Source organism: Staurois parvus, unplaced genomic scaffold, assembly GCF_062004578.1.
Source record: "Staurois parvus isolate SC_StPar_1 unplaced genomic scaffold, SC_StPar_1.0 ptg000670l, whole genome shotgun sequence".
In the NCBI taxonomy this organism is placed as follows: Eukaryota; Metazoa; Chordata; class Amphibia; order Anura; family Ranidae; genus Staurois; species Staurois parvus.
In genome coordinates, this window is record NW_028318466.1 from 3,546,398 (window position 1) to 3,560,783 (window position 14,386).

Below are 14,386 nucleotides of genomic sequence, written 5' to 3' on the forward strand. Positions count from 1 at the left end.
CATTTTGCATTTTCCCATGGTCAGCGGTCAAAACATTCCTATCCTGAACGCGATTCTTCCACGTTCAGAAGAGGGAGGTTTAACTTCACCTAAACGTGGCAGCTCCTAAACTCTGCTAAAAGTCTATGTGTACATGGACACGTAGGCTTTTATGGAGTTGAGTTTAGGAGCTTTGGCAAAAAAATGCCAAAAGCTCCTAAACTTGAGTTTAGGAGCTGCTCATGTACATGAAGCCCAACTCCCAGGAAATTTGCCTTTGAATTTAACAGTTTTCTCTAATACTGCCGATCAAAAATATATGAAAACATTTAAATTAGACAAAAACTATGACTTACTGGGATATGTGGTAAAGTTATAGTGACTTCATCACCTTTGCCGACTTGAAGTTCTCCCTCACAGGAGGTATCAATAGAGGCTGGCTTAAAATCATCTAAAAAGAAGAAGAAGCATAATTCAGTCTAGGGATTTCTCATTTAGCAAAATTCCACATTATACAGCCCAATCTGTATAATGTATATGTAACTATTTAATGTGCAATCAAGGTATGATACCTGTTCAAAGCTACCGGGGCTTTTCTAGTTTGTTCACTATGATTGAATATGAAAAAAATAACAAAATAACGACTCCCCTGATGTTTGTATCGAAATGCAAAACATTACTTAGAATCATTTTCAACGCCTGACTATTACGAATTCTACGTAGCCTGAGATCTCATAGAGATTGGTTATTGGTAATGAGTCTAAACCACATAAACTCATCTTTACAGATTTTCTCCCACAAGATCTGAGTACTGGCTTGGGGACATTTTACCATATTAACACTAGAGTGAGGACAATTGCTGCAATAGTAATGTTGCTTTATGAGTGTTTATTATTATTATACAGGGATTATATAGCTTACAATATAAAGGGAGACAATACAGCAACAATACAGTTCAATACAAGAGGGTTAGGAGGGCCCTGCTCCTTGGAGCTTACAATCTATACTGTATATTGGTGCTTACAATAGCTCAGGCTTAGTGTGAGTAAAATACTGTAGTTCATATACACACTTTAAAGTCATTTGAATGAGGAAGTTATAAGCTGTGCTGCTCCATGGTAATTTTTCATTATTAACGCTCAAGTGAACATTCAGGTTAAATTAGCTAACAAAAAGTGTTCAATATCTTCCAGTTTGCTTTCTTTAACCACTTGCCACTAGCTAACAATACATTTACTGCTAGCAGGTGGCACAGTCCTGTAGATCGCGATAACCTTCCTGGGTTTTTGGATGCGAATGCACGCGGTTTATGCTCACCGAGTTGTGATTGCACAGAGCAGTTTGTCAGCATTATTTTCGCTGAAACTTGCTGATCGGCTGTGGCCAATCATGGCACAGAATTCTGTTTTTAAAAAACACAAAATACTCTGTGTACACCGAACAGCGATCTGGCTGTTTATTTTCCCTGAAAACCAGGGAAAAAAGCAGCCAGATCTGTGAGTAAAAGCAGCACACTTTACACTTGAAGCTCCATAGAAGAACACAGCGCTGTGGTGGTAGTAATGTAAAAACCCCACTAGGGGGATAACCTTTTTTAGGATAAGCAATGGGACATGTAAAAACACTTAAAGTGGGGTTCCACTCACCCTGTCAAAAAATAAAAGTCAGTAGCTACTAAAACTGTAGCTGCTGACTTTTAAAAAACAGCCACTTACCTGTCCCTCGGTCCAGCAGTGTGTCCCCCCGCACCCCGTTTCACCGGCCGTCCTGAATTCCAGGAGGCTGGCATCTTCAGTGTGGGCAACCGGCTGTGATAGCTTGTCCCAAAAGTGTCTATAGCTGCAAAAATTCCAGTATATATATATACCATAGATGCTATAACTTTTACAAAAAACAATTAATATACACTCACTGGTCACTTTATTGGGTACACCTGTTCAATTGCTTGGTAAAACAAGTTGCTAATCAGCCAATCACATGGCAGCAAATCAGTGCATTTAGGCATGTAGACGTGGAGACGATGACTTGCTGATGTTCAAACCAAACATCAGAAAGGGGATTTAAGTGACTTTGAGCATGGCATAGTTGTTGGTGCCAGACAGGCTGGTCAGAGTATTTTCAAAACTGCTGATCTACTGGGATTTTCACACACAACCATCTCTAGGGTTTACAGAGAATGGTTTGAAAAAAAGAAAACATCCAGTGAGCGGCAGTTGTGTGAATGAAAATGCCTTGTTGATGTCAGAGGTCAGAGGAGAATGTACAGCTATTCAGATGGTAGGGTCAGGATTTGGTGTAAACAACATGAAAGCATGGATCCATCCTGCCTTGTATCAACGGTTCAGGCTGGTGGTGGTGTAATGGTGTGGGGGAGATTTTCTTGACACTAGCAAGGTGTACCTAATAAAGTTGCGGCTGAGTGTACACTTATTGGGATTTTTTTGTTTACCAAAGACATGTAGCAGAATACATTTTATCCTAAATGTATGAAAAAATTTTATTTTTTTGGATAGGTTTTACAACATAAATGAAAAAATATCTTTTTTTTTTTCAAAATATTGTCTTTTTTTGATATAAGAAAAAAACCCAGTGGTCATCAAATACTACCACCAAAAGAAAGAAAAGAAAGCTCTATTTGTGTAAAAAAATTATATCCTAGATTGTAAGCTCGAAATAGCAGGGCCCTCGATCCCCTCATGTTTTGCATTGTATTGTTGTTGTTCTGTCACATGTTCTGTCCCCCTTTGTAATGTACAGCGCTGAGCGAACTATTGACGCTTTATAAATACTGTATAATAATAATAATATCAATTTCATCTGGGTATAGTGTTGCATGACTGAGCAATTGCTAGTTAAAGTAGCACAGTGCTGAATAGCCCTGGTCACGAAGGGGGTAAAACCTCCCGGAGGTCAAGTGGTTTAAAAAAAATAGCTACAGTCTGAGTTGAAAAACCTATCCTCTACCAGCAAAAGAATGGGACCCATCTAAAGAAGAATAAAATTGTGGACAAGTGTTTACTATGTCTAAATGGAAACTGCACAGCGTCATTCCAGTTGCATCCTAAAAGTGGTTTGTGCCATCTGTTCTTATCTGGTACACAACTGCCTGTGTCTTTTCAACATCTCTATTGGTGAGAACCCTTTATTTTTTGTCTATGACCTTTTATGCTGCGTCCAGCAGTCATATTGGCAATGCAATTGCATCTATGTTTATTATGTTTTTTCCCTATGTTAACTGTTTATGGTTGTGCTGCCATTTTTTTTACCAATCATTGTGTTAAAGACACACATGGAAATAAGTCTTGGAAATAAATATTCTTTTTGACCTTCAAACACTGCAACATCTACTACATTATACTGTTTACCGCAACGCTTCTGCGTGCAATAAAGATATTTGTGGATGTCATGTGTTTGGTAATTTCAGATATCTGATGAAGATTGTCTGCAGTGATTGTTTCTGCTACATTTAGACCAGGCATAGAGGTCTCAGAAAGGGATAAGTCACTATTACAATACAGGGAGTCATGATACCCTTTATTGATCACCAAAGCTAAAGCTGGCCATACATGTACAATCTCCTTTAGATATAACTAAGCTATGTAATGTTAGGACCTACCTAAGTAATCCATTCAATTTATATATAGTCAAGCAGACTCTTGCACTTGTTGTCAACAGGAATTTAAACAGTCTGATTATAATGTGTACTGTAGGATTTAAGAAGCCTAAAATCATTATTATTATTATACAGGATTTATATAGCGCCAACAGTTTGCGCAACGCTTTACAATATAATGGAGACAGTACAATTACAATACATTTCAGTACAGAAGGAATAGGAAGGCCCTGCTCGTGGAGCTTACAATCTAAAGGAAGGGGGAAGTGATACAAAAGGTGATAGCTGCGGGGATGATCTGGTGGAGGTGATTCAAGTACAGTTCTTAGGTGGAGGTGGGTAGGCTTCCCTGAAGAAGTGAGTTTCCAAAGATCGCCTAAAGGCAGACAGGGTGGGGGCTGACCGGACATGCTGTGGTAGGGAGTTCCAGAGGATGGGAGAGGCTCTGGAGAAGTCCTGGAGGTGAGCGTGGGAGGAGGTGATGAGGGAGCTAGAGAGGAGGATATCATGGGAGGAGTGGAGTGGGCGATTTTGGCGGTATCTGCGGATGAGGTTGGTGATGTAGCTAGGGGCAGTGTTGTGGATGGCTTTGTAGGCTATAGTTAGTATTTTGAATTTTATATGTTGGTTTAGTGGAAGCCAGTGAAGGGACTGGCAGAGAGGGGCAGCGGTTGCTGATCGGTTGGTAAGGGGTATGAGTCTAGCAGCAGCATTCATAATAGACTGAAGGGGGGATAGCCCGTGTAACAGTAGACCAGTGAGGAGGGAGTTGCAGTAACCAAGGCGAGGATACGTTTTTTTTTATGGTGTCATTGGTCAGAAAGGGGCGGATTTTGGAAATGTTCCGGAGGTTGAGGTGGCAGGATTTAGCCAGTGAGTGGATGTGGGGCCCAAAGGAGAGGTCAGAGTCTAGGATTACACCTAGCATCCTGGCATGAGGGGAAGGACCAATGGTAGTGCTGTTGATCTTAATGGTAAAGTCGTGAGTGGCGGATCGGGGAGGAGGAAATATTACAAGCTAAAATAAGATAAAGAGTGTTGAAATTTGTGAACATTTGTTATTAACCAGTTGCCCTCCAGAAGATTTACCCTCCTTCCTGACCAGGCCATTCCTTGCGTTATGGCGCTGCGTTACTTTAACTGACAAATGCGCGGTCATGCAACACTGCACCCAAATGAAATTTATGTCCTTTTTTCCCCACAAATAGAGCTTTTTTATGTGGCATTTAATGGCCTGTTCGTCTTTTATTTTTTGTGTATAAACAAAAAAAGACCGACAATTTTGAGTAAAAAAATATATTTTTGACTTTTTGCTATTAAACATAGCCAGTAAAAAAATTTCTAAAAATCAAATTTTGTGATAAATATAGGCCAAAATGTATTCTGCTGCATGTCTTTGCTAAAAAAAAAAAACTCCCAATACCTGTAAACTCATTGGTTTACGTGAAAGTTATAGCATCTACAAACGATGGTACATATAGTTGTGCTCAAAGTTTGCATACCCTGGCAGAAATTGTGGCATTGATATTGAAAAGGTCTGTATGTAAACAATACCTACAGAAAAATACCTCATGGGTGGGAAGGTGAGAATAATACTTTCCATCCAAAGTCTGACTCCTACTCTATTTTTGAAATACCTAACTTCTCCTTTAAAGTAGAGGTGACCAACAGACCTTTTCTTTTGTGGATCTCATGCTCAATTCCCAAATAGTCAATCTGAGTTTCTCTACTGTGGATGCAAAATTGGTCCCTTGAACAGAGGGTGTCCTTTGCTTGTAACTGCATCTGAAGGACTTTGGTATAAACTCTATGTCTTTTTTTTTCTTCCTGCCTCTGTGGGAGGACCCTTATATGGGACAAATAGGACGGCTCCATCCTTTACAATTTACTTTATCAGGGAGCAGGGGCTGGAATGTGTTTTAGCACAACTTGTGGAAAATAAAGTTGATCAGAAACAAGGATATTGTGGAATTTCCACTATCCACTTGCAAGGTGGCCTAGAGGAAATGTTTTTTCAAAGAGACTCACCAACAGGCTTAATGATCCGCCTTTTACGACAATCTAAGAGGGGGTGCATTTGAATAATTTCATGCATGGCAAGTGTCAGGAATGGACTCGCTAATGGTGGTGGGACTCACCTGCCCTGTGGGCTGCAGTACCAAGGCTGGCCAGCGGGTGCTCTCAGCAGCCAGAATCTCACTCCTGCAATCAGGCCATCACCTGTGGCTGATTGCAGGAGGTGTATTTAAGCAGGACCAAGCCTGTGATCAGTGCCTTGGTGTATGTTTCCCTTGAGCCCCTGTACCTGCATCCTGTGTGCTTGCTGCCTGATCCTGCTTTGATCCTGACTCTGAACGAACTCCGCCTGTCCTGACCTCAGCTATTCCTGACCACTCTTCAGCTCGCTCCTGGTACCGTTTGCCCGTTTGCTACCGACCCGGCCTTCCCGACTATGTTTAATTTGTATATATGGTTATCTGTTGGAGGTTCGGTTGATTGCACTGTGTTATGTTTACCTTGCACTGCGTTTGTGTTGTTTAGTCTTTTAATAAATTGTCTTGTTTACTCTATACCTGAAGCCTGCATTTCCCTGTGTCAGTCCACACACCTCTGGTCATAGCCGGAGCCCTGACATTACACCAAGGCCATTCCTGACCAGAAGTGGCTGCACAGGGAAGCCATCTTGGCTTGTTGTGAAGGATGCATCCAGAGGAGGTTATATACTTGTATCTGCTAGTCTTAGATGACAGAGAATATGCCTATCAGACTTTGCAGGAGTATGCCAGGGATCAGCTGCTAGAGTGCATACGGGTCGCTCATTCCCTAGTAGATCAGGGCACAGAGTTCTCTGAGGTGCAACCATTGATTCAGGCTTGTGTTGAGTTGGCTTCATCTAATACCCCTGAAAGCAGGGATGACTTTCTTCCACCATTCAGTACGAATCAAATAGAATCACTGGTATGGTTGTTGGAGGATGATCCGGATTGCTTCTGGGAGCATTATTCAGCATGTTCACCACATGTGCTAGTGGACTGTATAAACGCAGTACAGTCTTTGGTCAGACAGGCTATGTGTAAGCTGAGTTTTGTTCAACCAATACTACAGTCCTGGTCAGACTTGTTACACCCAGCCTCAGGCAGCTTGCAACAAACCAGTCCTGCTTCCAATCATTCCTCTGCTCAAAGCTCTACTCCTGCATTCCCGACAGCACCCCCAGTGACAGCCCAATATACCCTGCTATCTACCACATGTCAGTACCCTGTTCCCACTCGCTGCACCTATCCTGCCTTTAACCCTGTAAAAAAGGCCGCTGTAGCAACTATTCCCTCCTCTGTTCCATCCTCCAGCTCTTCTCTGTCTCCAGCTACTCCCTCCATTTACAGACCTGCATTTACTTGCAGTGCCCCAGTAACTAAACCCAAGAAGAAGCGAAAATTCTTTCCTACCAGTATCCAAATCGGTCAGCCTGCCGTCGGTGAACCCGCCTTCCGTTGTTCAGCCTGATGCCCTGATGCCTGATGACCCAGTGTACGCTACCCAGCCTGATGACCCGACCCAGCCTGATGACCCGATCTGGCCTGATGACCCGATCCGGCCTGATGGTCCTACCCAGCCTGATGGTCCTACCCAGCCTGATGATCCTATCCAGCTTGATGATCTGGTGCCCGCTACCCAGCCCGATGACCCGATCCAGCCTGATGACGGGATCCAGCCTGATGACCCGATCAAGCCTGATGACCAGATCCAGCCTGATGATCCTACCCAGCCTGATGATCCTACCCAGCCTGATGATCCTATCCAGCTTGATGATCTGGTGCCCGCTACCCAGCCTGATGGTCCGATCCGGCCTGATGACCTGATCTGGCCTGATGATCTGGTGTACGCTACCCAGCCTGATGACCCGATCCAGCCTGATGACCCGATCCAGCCTGATGACCCTACCCAGCCTTATGACCGGATCCAGCCTGATGATCCTGTCCAGCTTGATGATCTGGTGCCCGCTACCCAGCGTGATGGCCGATCCAGCCTGATGACCTGAGACGGCCTGATGACCCGGTCCAGCCTGATGACTCGGTGTCCGCTGTCGAGCTTGGTGACTCGGTGCCCGCTGTCGTACCAGATGACTCGGTGCCCGCTGTCGTGCCAGATGACTCGGTGCCCCCTGTCGTACCAGATGACTTGGTGCCCGCTGTCGAGCTTGGTGACTCGGTGCCCGCTGTCGAGTTTGGTGACTCGGTGCCCGCTGTCGAGCTTGGTGACTCGTTGCCCGTTGTCGTGCCAGATGACTCGGTGCCCGCTGTCGTGCCAGATGACTCAGTGCCCGCTGTCGAGCTTGGTGACTCGGTGCCCGCTGTTCTGCCAGATCACTCGGTGCCCGCTGTCGAGCTTGGTGATTCGGTGCCCGCTGTTCTGCCAGATGACTCGGTGCCCGCCGTCATGCCAGATGACTCGGTGCCCGCTGTCGTGCCAGATGACTCGGTGCCCGCTGTCGAGCTTGGTGACTCGGTGCCCGCTGTCGTGCCAGATGACTCGGTGCCCGCTGTCGAGCTTGGTGACTCGGTTCCCGCTGTTCTGCCAGATGACTCGGTGCCTGCTGCCTCGCCTGATGGCCCGGTGCCCGCTGCTTCGTCTTATGGCCGGTGCCCGCTGCTCCGCCTGATGTGCCTCTGTCCGCTGCCCAGCCTGATGTGCCTCTGTCCGCTGCCCAGCCTGATGTGCCTCTGTCCGTTGCCCAGCCTGATGTGCCTCTGTCCGCTGCCCAGCCTGATGTGCCAGCCCCTGATATCCAGCCAGTTACCTGACCCGGGCGGTGGAACATTTTGCCCACTAAGGACTGTTTGGAGCGTCCTGAGGCCGCTCCTTGAGGGGGGGGTACTGTCAGGAATGGACTCGCCAATGGTGGTGGGACTCACCTGCCTTGTGGGCTGCAGTACCAAGGCTGGCCAGCGGGTGCTCTCAGCAGCCAGAATCTCACTTCTGCAATCAGGCCATCACCTGAGGCTGATTGCAGGAGGTGTATTTAAGCAGGACCAGGCCTGTGATCAGTGCCTTGGTATATGTTTCCCATGAGCCTGAGTACCTGCATCCTGTCTGCTTCCTGCCTGATCCTGATTCTGCTTTGATCCTGACTCTGAACGAACTCCGCCTGTCCTGACCTCGGCTATTCCTGACCACTCTTCAGCTCGCTCCTGGTACCGTTTGCCCGTTTGCTACCGACCCGGCCTTCCCGACTATGTTTGATTTGTATATATGGTTATCTGTTGGAGGTTGGGTTGATTGCACTGTGTTATGTCTACCTTGCACAATGTGTTGTTTAGTCTTTTAATAAATTGTCTTGTTTACTCTATACCTGAAGCCTGCGTTTCCCTGTGTCAGTCCACACACCTCTGGTCATACCCGGAGCCCTGACAGCAAGACACAGGAACTGCCCCTTTTGCATCATCCACAAAGAAACTGCCTTTCATGTTTGAACCTGTTGAGGTTGCTTTGCACAGCACCAGAAAGTACGTCATCCAGCAGAAGGAGAGGATGTCCATTTAGGACTGTTTCAGACTAGTTAACAATCTGCTCAGAGACCATAACCTTATGGACTCTAAGAAGAGTGTGAGAAGACTTCCCCTTCCCTCACCCTCCCTTACGTGTCTATGTCCTTCAATAAAGCTTCCGGAATGTGAGGCTTTATCCCTCCCTTACCCCTCCATCCTACCCTCCATCACACCCATTGCTTGTTGAAATGGTTTTAAACAGTTTGCTCTGTTGCACTGCCATGTAGGATGTGCAGGACAGGAGTCCATCACCTGGTGGTACCTTAGGCACTCACATAATACTTACAGGGTAAAGCACTGTCATGTATGAGGTGATAATTCGGGAAATTTGCCCCACACACCTCAGGCATCATACTGCTGAGTGAATGTAATTTATTGTGTGATTGGAACTGTATTGTTATGTGGTGTATTTATGCACCACATAAGTTGCAGTACAGGTGAATGTATCTTGACAAAGTGTTATATTTATATATATATATATATATATTTTTATATATATATATATATATATATATATACATAAAATTAGCCCCTGGTCTCCTGCACGGGAGAGGAATTGATTCTGCCACTGACAACCACTGAAATAATTTAAAGCACACTCTCCTGGGCCACAAATGACTAAAACTTCTACCTGCTCCTCCCATATTTCATTAAGCGAGAGCAAAAAGGGCATCCAACCCTCCTAGATGGTCTGTCTTGTTTAAGGGTGAAACTCTGAAAGAAGGGCAAATAGATCAAACACATCATTCTGCTTAATCCAGATCCGTGCAGCTGTGGGAATCAGCCTGGACGTATTATTTTCCTTTTAGATGTGCTATCTTTAAAGAAAGATCATGAACCTCCACCCAGGAATATATGTTTTGGCTGAGCTCCCACAACCAGGGGCTCTTTGTATCTCCCAACAGGTACATGAATTTGTCCGTGTCTTCACTGTGGAAGGGGTGTCCACACTGGACACTCCTTCTGTGAATTCACTTCCACCTTCCCTCCCCAACCACTGCACCCATCACAATGACAGGCGTTTGGCTGTGGAGTTTTATACTAGGGGTGTACAATGCCTGATTAGGAACTGAGAGGCTAGTTTCCCATCATGGTCCTGTCACTTTTGATTCACAGCTCATGGCAGTGCTATTCAGTCCAACAGTGACTTTCAAATCTGCCTACTGCCATGCACTGTCACTTAAAACTGATACAGACCTTATGGGAACCCATATTTGGGTAATGATATTGGCTGTATCCCTGGCTCTTTTGCTTGCAGTTAGCTGACAGCTGGGGAATCTCCTGTCCGATAGAAAAATGAGGCAGGGGATACAGCCGCGTGTGGGAAACTGTCACATACATGACAGCTGGAGAGCCTTCCTAATCACTTTCATTTCCCTGAAATTGGCAGGATCTCATTGCTAGCTTCCAGGACCAAAACGATTGTTGGGTAAAGCCTCTGCGTTGTTCCAGAGGAGGACCTGGAATGAGAATTTCCTGAAGGAACATCAATTTTTACTGCCACATCCATGACCATACATAGAAGGTCTTGGGGTAACTTTTGAAACTTGGAGGTGACTGGGCATTAAATTCCAGACTATATCCAGTCTTGATGGCCAAGAGTGTCCAAGGATTTGTAATGATCTTCTTTCAGCCTTCCAGAAACCATGAAAGTCTCCTGCCTACCAGATACAAGTCATTGTTTGGGGTACTTGTGGGCACTCTCAGCACTGTGGGGATTACACAGAAATACCCTGGATTTTCTCTAGAACTGTCACCACTCACCTTATACTCATTTTTTTATTTGGCCACTTGTGGGACTAAATTCTTTTTCCTTGTAAAATTCTTCTGCCTCATTCTGCTTCAGGATATATATCTTTTCATTCACTGCTTTGTCTAAGGCTGGCCATACATTATACAATTTTCTTGTACAATTTTTCTTACGGTTTACCAAAAGCATATAATATGAGATCAGACTGAAACACTTTCAATTTGTATGTAATCAGGCAGGCCCTTTCATTACATAGTTGAATGTAAATCTAAAGGAGATGGAAAAAGAAAATTCTATAATGTATTGGAAGTTTAGACAGCATTCAGAGTATTTCCAAAGAAGAATTCCCCTTCCAAGGGGATGCCACAGTTTCACCTTGGATCCTGCATCACCCCACCAGGATTTATTCCAAAGCACTTCTCTAGCAGAGTTGGAGAAAGTAGCTGTTTTAGCAGCAATGCAGTTATTTTCCAATAATGTGTTGGAGACATCATCTACTGCCTTGGAGAACCGATAGCGACTCTAGAATTCACTGTCTGGGAGTTCCTTTCTGCAGATAAGATTCCAGCTGCAAAATACAATTTCTTAAAGATCTGGCGACCTCTGTGATGGCAATGCTGGGATAGAAGATCATGGTAACCGTTTCCCAGGTTCTTCTTAGGACCGAATCTGCCTTCATTTCCATTAGGTCTTTAAAGGAACCATATCTCCAGAAATCTCAGAGACTTGTACACCTTGGGGCTTACCCCAAAACTTTTCTAAGGAAAAGGGAAATATTTTCTTGGAAGATCTGGTCATAAACAATGGTTTATTTTGAAATTTCCATTCACAAGTATTTAATATCACAGTGAATAGAAAAGATGAGATCTATCTTTTCTTCTAGGCCCTCATAAATATTGTTTAAAATGATAAAGAAGCGACACTAAGCACTAATTTTTTTTTTTGCTTTCGCTAAAATGGTCTTTATTAATCCCTCTATCTCTTCTGTGGAAAATATTTTAAAAATGTTGCCACAATCTGCATCAGCTCCCTCTTGCAGAGACTCATCGCTACTAGTCCCAGTCTCTTCCAAGAGAGATTGTTCCTGTGACTGAAGGGAGGAAGCTTTAGGAAGTGTCTGAGAAGTAGGAACATTACATCTAACTATCTATCACACTTTCAACTGCAGCCATCCTGTACTTGCATTTAGTACATAAAGGTTTAGAGCTTGAATCAGATGGTATTGAACTACATAAAACCACAAATATGTGCGCTATCACCCCTAGTGATCAACATTGTAGACAATGTTAAAACTATCCTAAAGGATAAAAGACTGAGACAAAGACAAAAAGAAAGGGTGCATAGTGCATTATTGTAAGACCATTTTGTTTAAAAATAATGTACACTATAAAGTAATCACAAATGTGAACAACTGCAAGCATGGAATCAATCCAGCCCCGATGCTTAATGATGCCCATCCACAAGGACGTGGCTTATGCGTTTCAAGGGAAAAGCTCTGATGAAGAGGGCATTGCCCTTAAAACACATAAGCTATGCCTTTGTGGGTGGACCGTGTTCAAGCATCAGGACTGGATTGATTTTATGCTTGCAGTTCTTCTCTTTGTGAGTATTTTGGAGTGTACATTCTTTTATAATAAAATGGTCTTGCAATAATGCACTAGGCTGGTGTACCCTCTCTTTCTGTTTTTATTTCAGCCATTGTTCTAAGGATTTCCTCCATCTAAAGCAGGCAGCAAGGCTACATGTATGCTGCACAATTCCTCAGTGTCAGTTTCTTCCTGTGTTTCGTGAGTCTGAAGAGAAGCACTACATGAATTCGTCTCTATAGACTCATAGGACTTTGACCACTTGACCTCCAGAGGATTTACCCCCCTTAATGACCAGGCCTCTTTTTGCTACTCAGCGCTGCACTAATTCAACTGATAATTGCACGGTCATGCAATGCTGTACCAAAACGAAAATTATGTCCTTTTTTTCACACAAATAGAGCTTTCTTTCGGTGGTATTTGATCACCTGTGCGCTTTTTATTTTTCACGCTATAAACCAAAAAAAGCCAAAAAGTTTAAGAAAAACAATAATTTTTACTTTCAGCTATAAAAAATATATAGTAAACTCAAAGTTGGTTATAAATTTAGTCCAAAATGTATTCTGCTACATGTTTTTGTTAAAAAAAATCCCAATAAGTGTATATTGATTGCTTTGTGCGAAAGTAATAGCATCTACAAACTATGGTATAGATACTGCAATTTGCGCCATTTTTTTGCTATACATCGCTGCGCTAGTTTAACGGACAATTGCGTGGTCATGCAATACAGTACATAAATTAAATTTACATCCTTTTTTTCCCCACAAATTGAGCTTTCTTTCGGTGGTATTTGATTGCCTGTGCGGTTTTTATTTTTTGTGCTATAAAAAAAAAGGCTGACAATTTTGAGGAAAAAAAACAATATTTTGGACTCTTTGCTATAAAACATGTCCAGTAAAAAAAAAATGTAAAAATCAAATTTAGTCATAAATTTCTGCCAAAATGCATTCTGCAATATGTCTTTGCTAAAAAAAAAACCACTACGTGTAAATTAATTGGTTTACGTGAAAGTTATAGCGTTTACAAATGGCGGGAAAGATACTGGGATTTTTAGTTTTTTTTTATACTAATAATGGCGGCGATCAGCGGCCATCAGCGATTGCGGGACTGCGGCGGACATTCTGACATTGGGGGGTACTGACTTGGGGTCACTGACATCCCCATTGACAGCAATACAGTGATCAGTGCAAAAAAAAAACACTGACACTGTACTAATGGCACTGGGGAGGAAGGGGTTAACTTTATTTTTCAGGGAAGGGTTATCTGTGTGAGTGGGAGTGTTTTACTAGGGGGCGGGGGGGTGTGCTGAATGGGGACAGGCTGATTGGGAGAGAGAAACTCTTCTGTCCCGAACAGCTTGTCTTCGAGCTGTCAGGGAAGTGACAGAAAGCACAGCTACTGCAGCTGTGCTCTCTGTCACTGATTGCCGCCGATCGCCGGGAGATAGCCGGTAAGGACCGGCTGTGACCCGGCGACTGACATCCGCGGCTGTGATCGGCGGGACAGGTAGGGAGGCGCGCCTCGTGTGCGCCCCTACCTGTTTACAAAACACACGTTTTAAAACGTGGTTTTGCCTGCCCGTGCCGCCCAGCCGCCGTATTTATACAGTGGCTGGGCGGCATGTGGTTAACTTTCTACCCATCAGTAACACCGATAGTTGTTCTTAATGTTCTTGTATGCAAAGGAAAATCAAAAGAATACACAAATGAAAAACAGCGCTGAAGCCCTAACGTAATATCATGCAATCTCTCTGCAAATTAAAAATGGAAATGTTTTATTGTTACAGAAATATCTAGATAGAATAAAGGTGCATAAACCACTTGAACAGGATGGCATACACCCACGGGTCCTTAAAGAATTAAGCTCGGTCATTTCAAAGCCATTGTTTCTAATTTTTAGGGACTTTTTAAAG

General features: G+C 43.7%; 1 protein-coding gene across 1 annotated transcript in view; it reads right to left on the reverse strand.

Moving 5' to 3' along the window:
- EAF1 (ELL associated factor 1) overlaps positions 1-14,386 on the reverse strand; it is a 41,634-nt gene that overhangs the window by 21,390 nt on the left and 5,858 nt on the right. Inside the window, exon 2 of the mRNA XM_089652072.1 lies at positions 336-430. Coding sequence (XP_089508198.1) covers positions 336-430 — 95 coding nt within the window. The remainder of the gene's footprint in view (positions 1-335; positions 431-14,386) is intronic.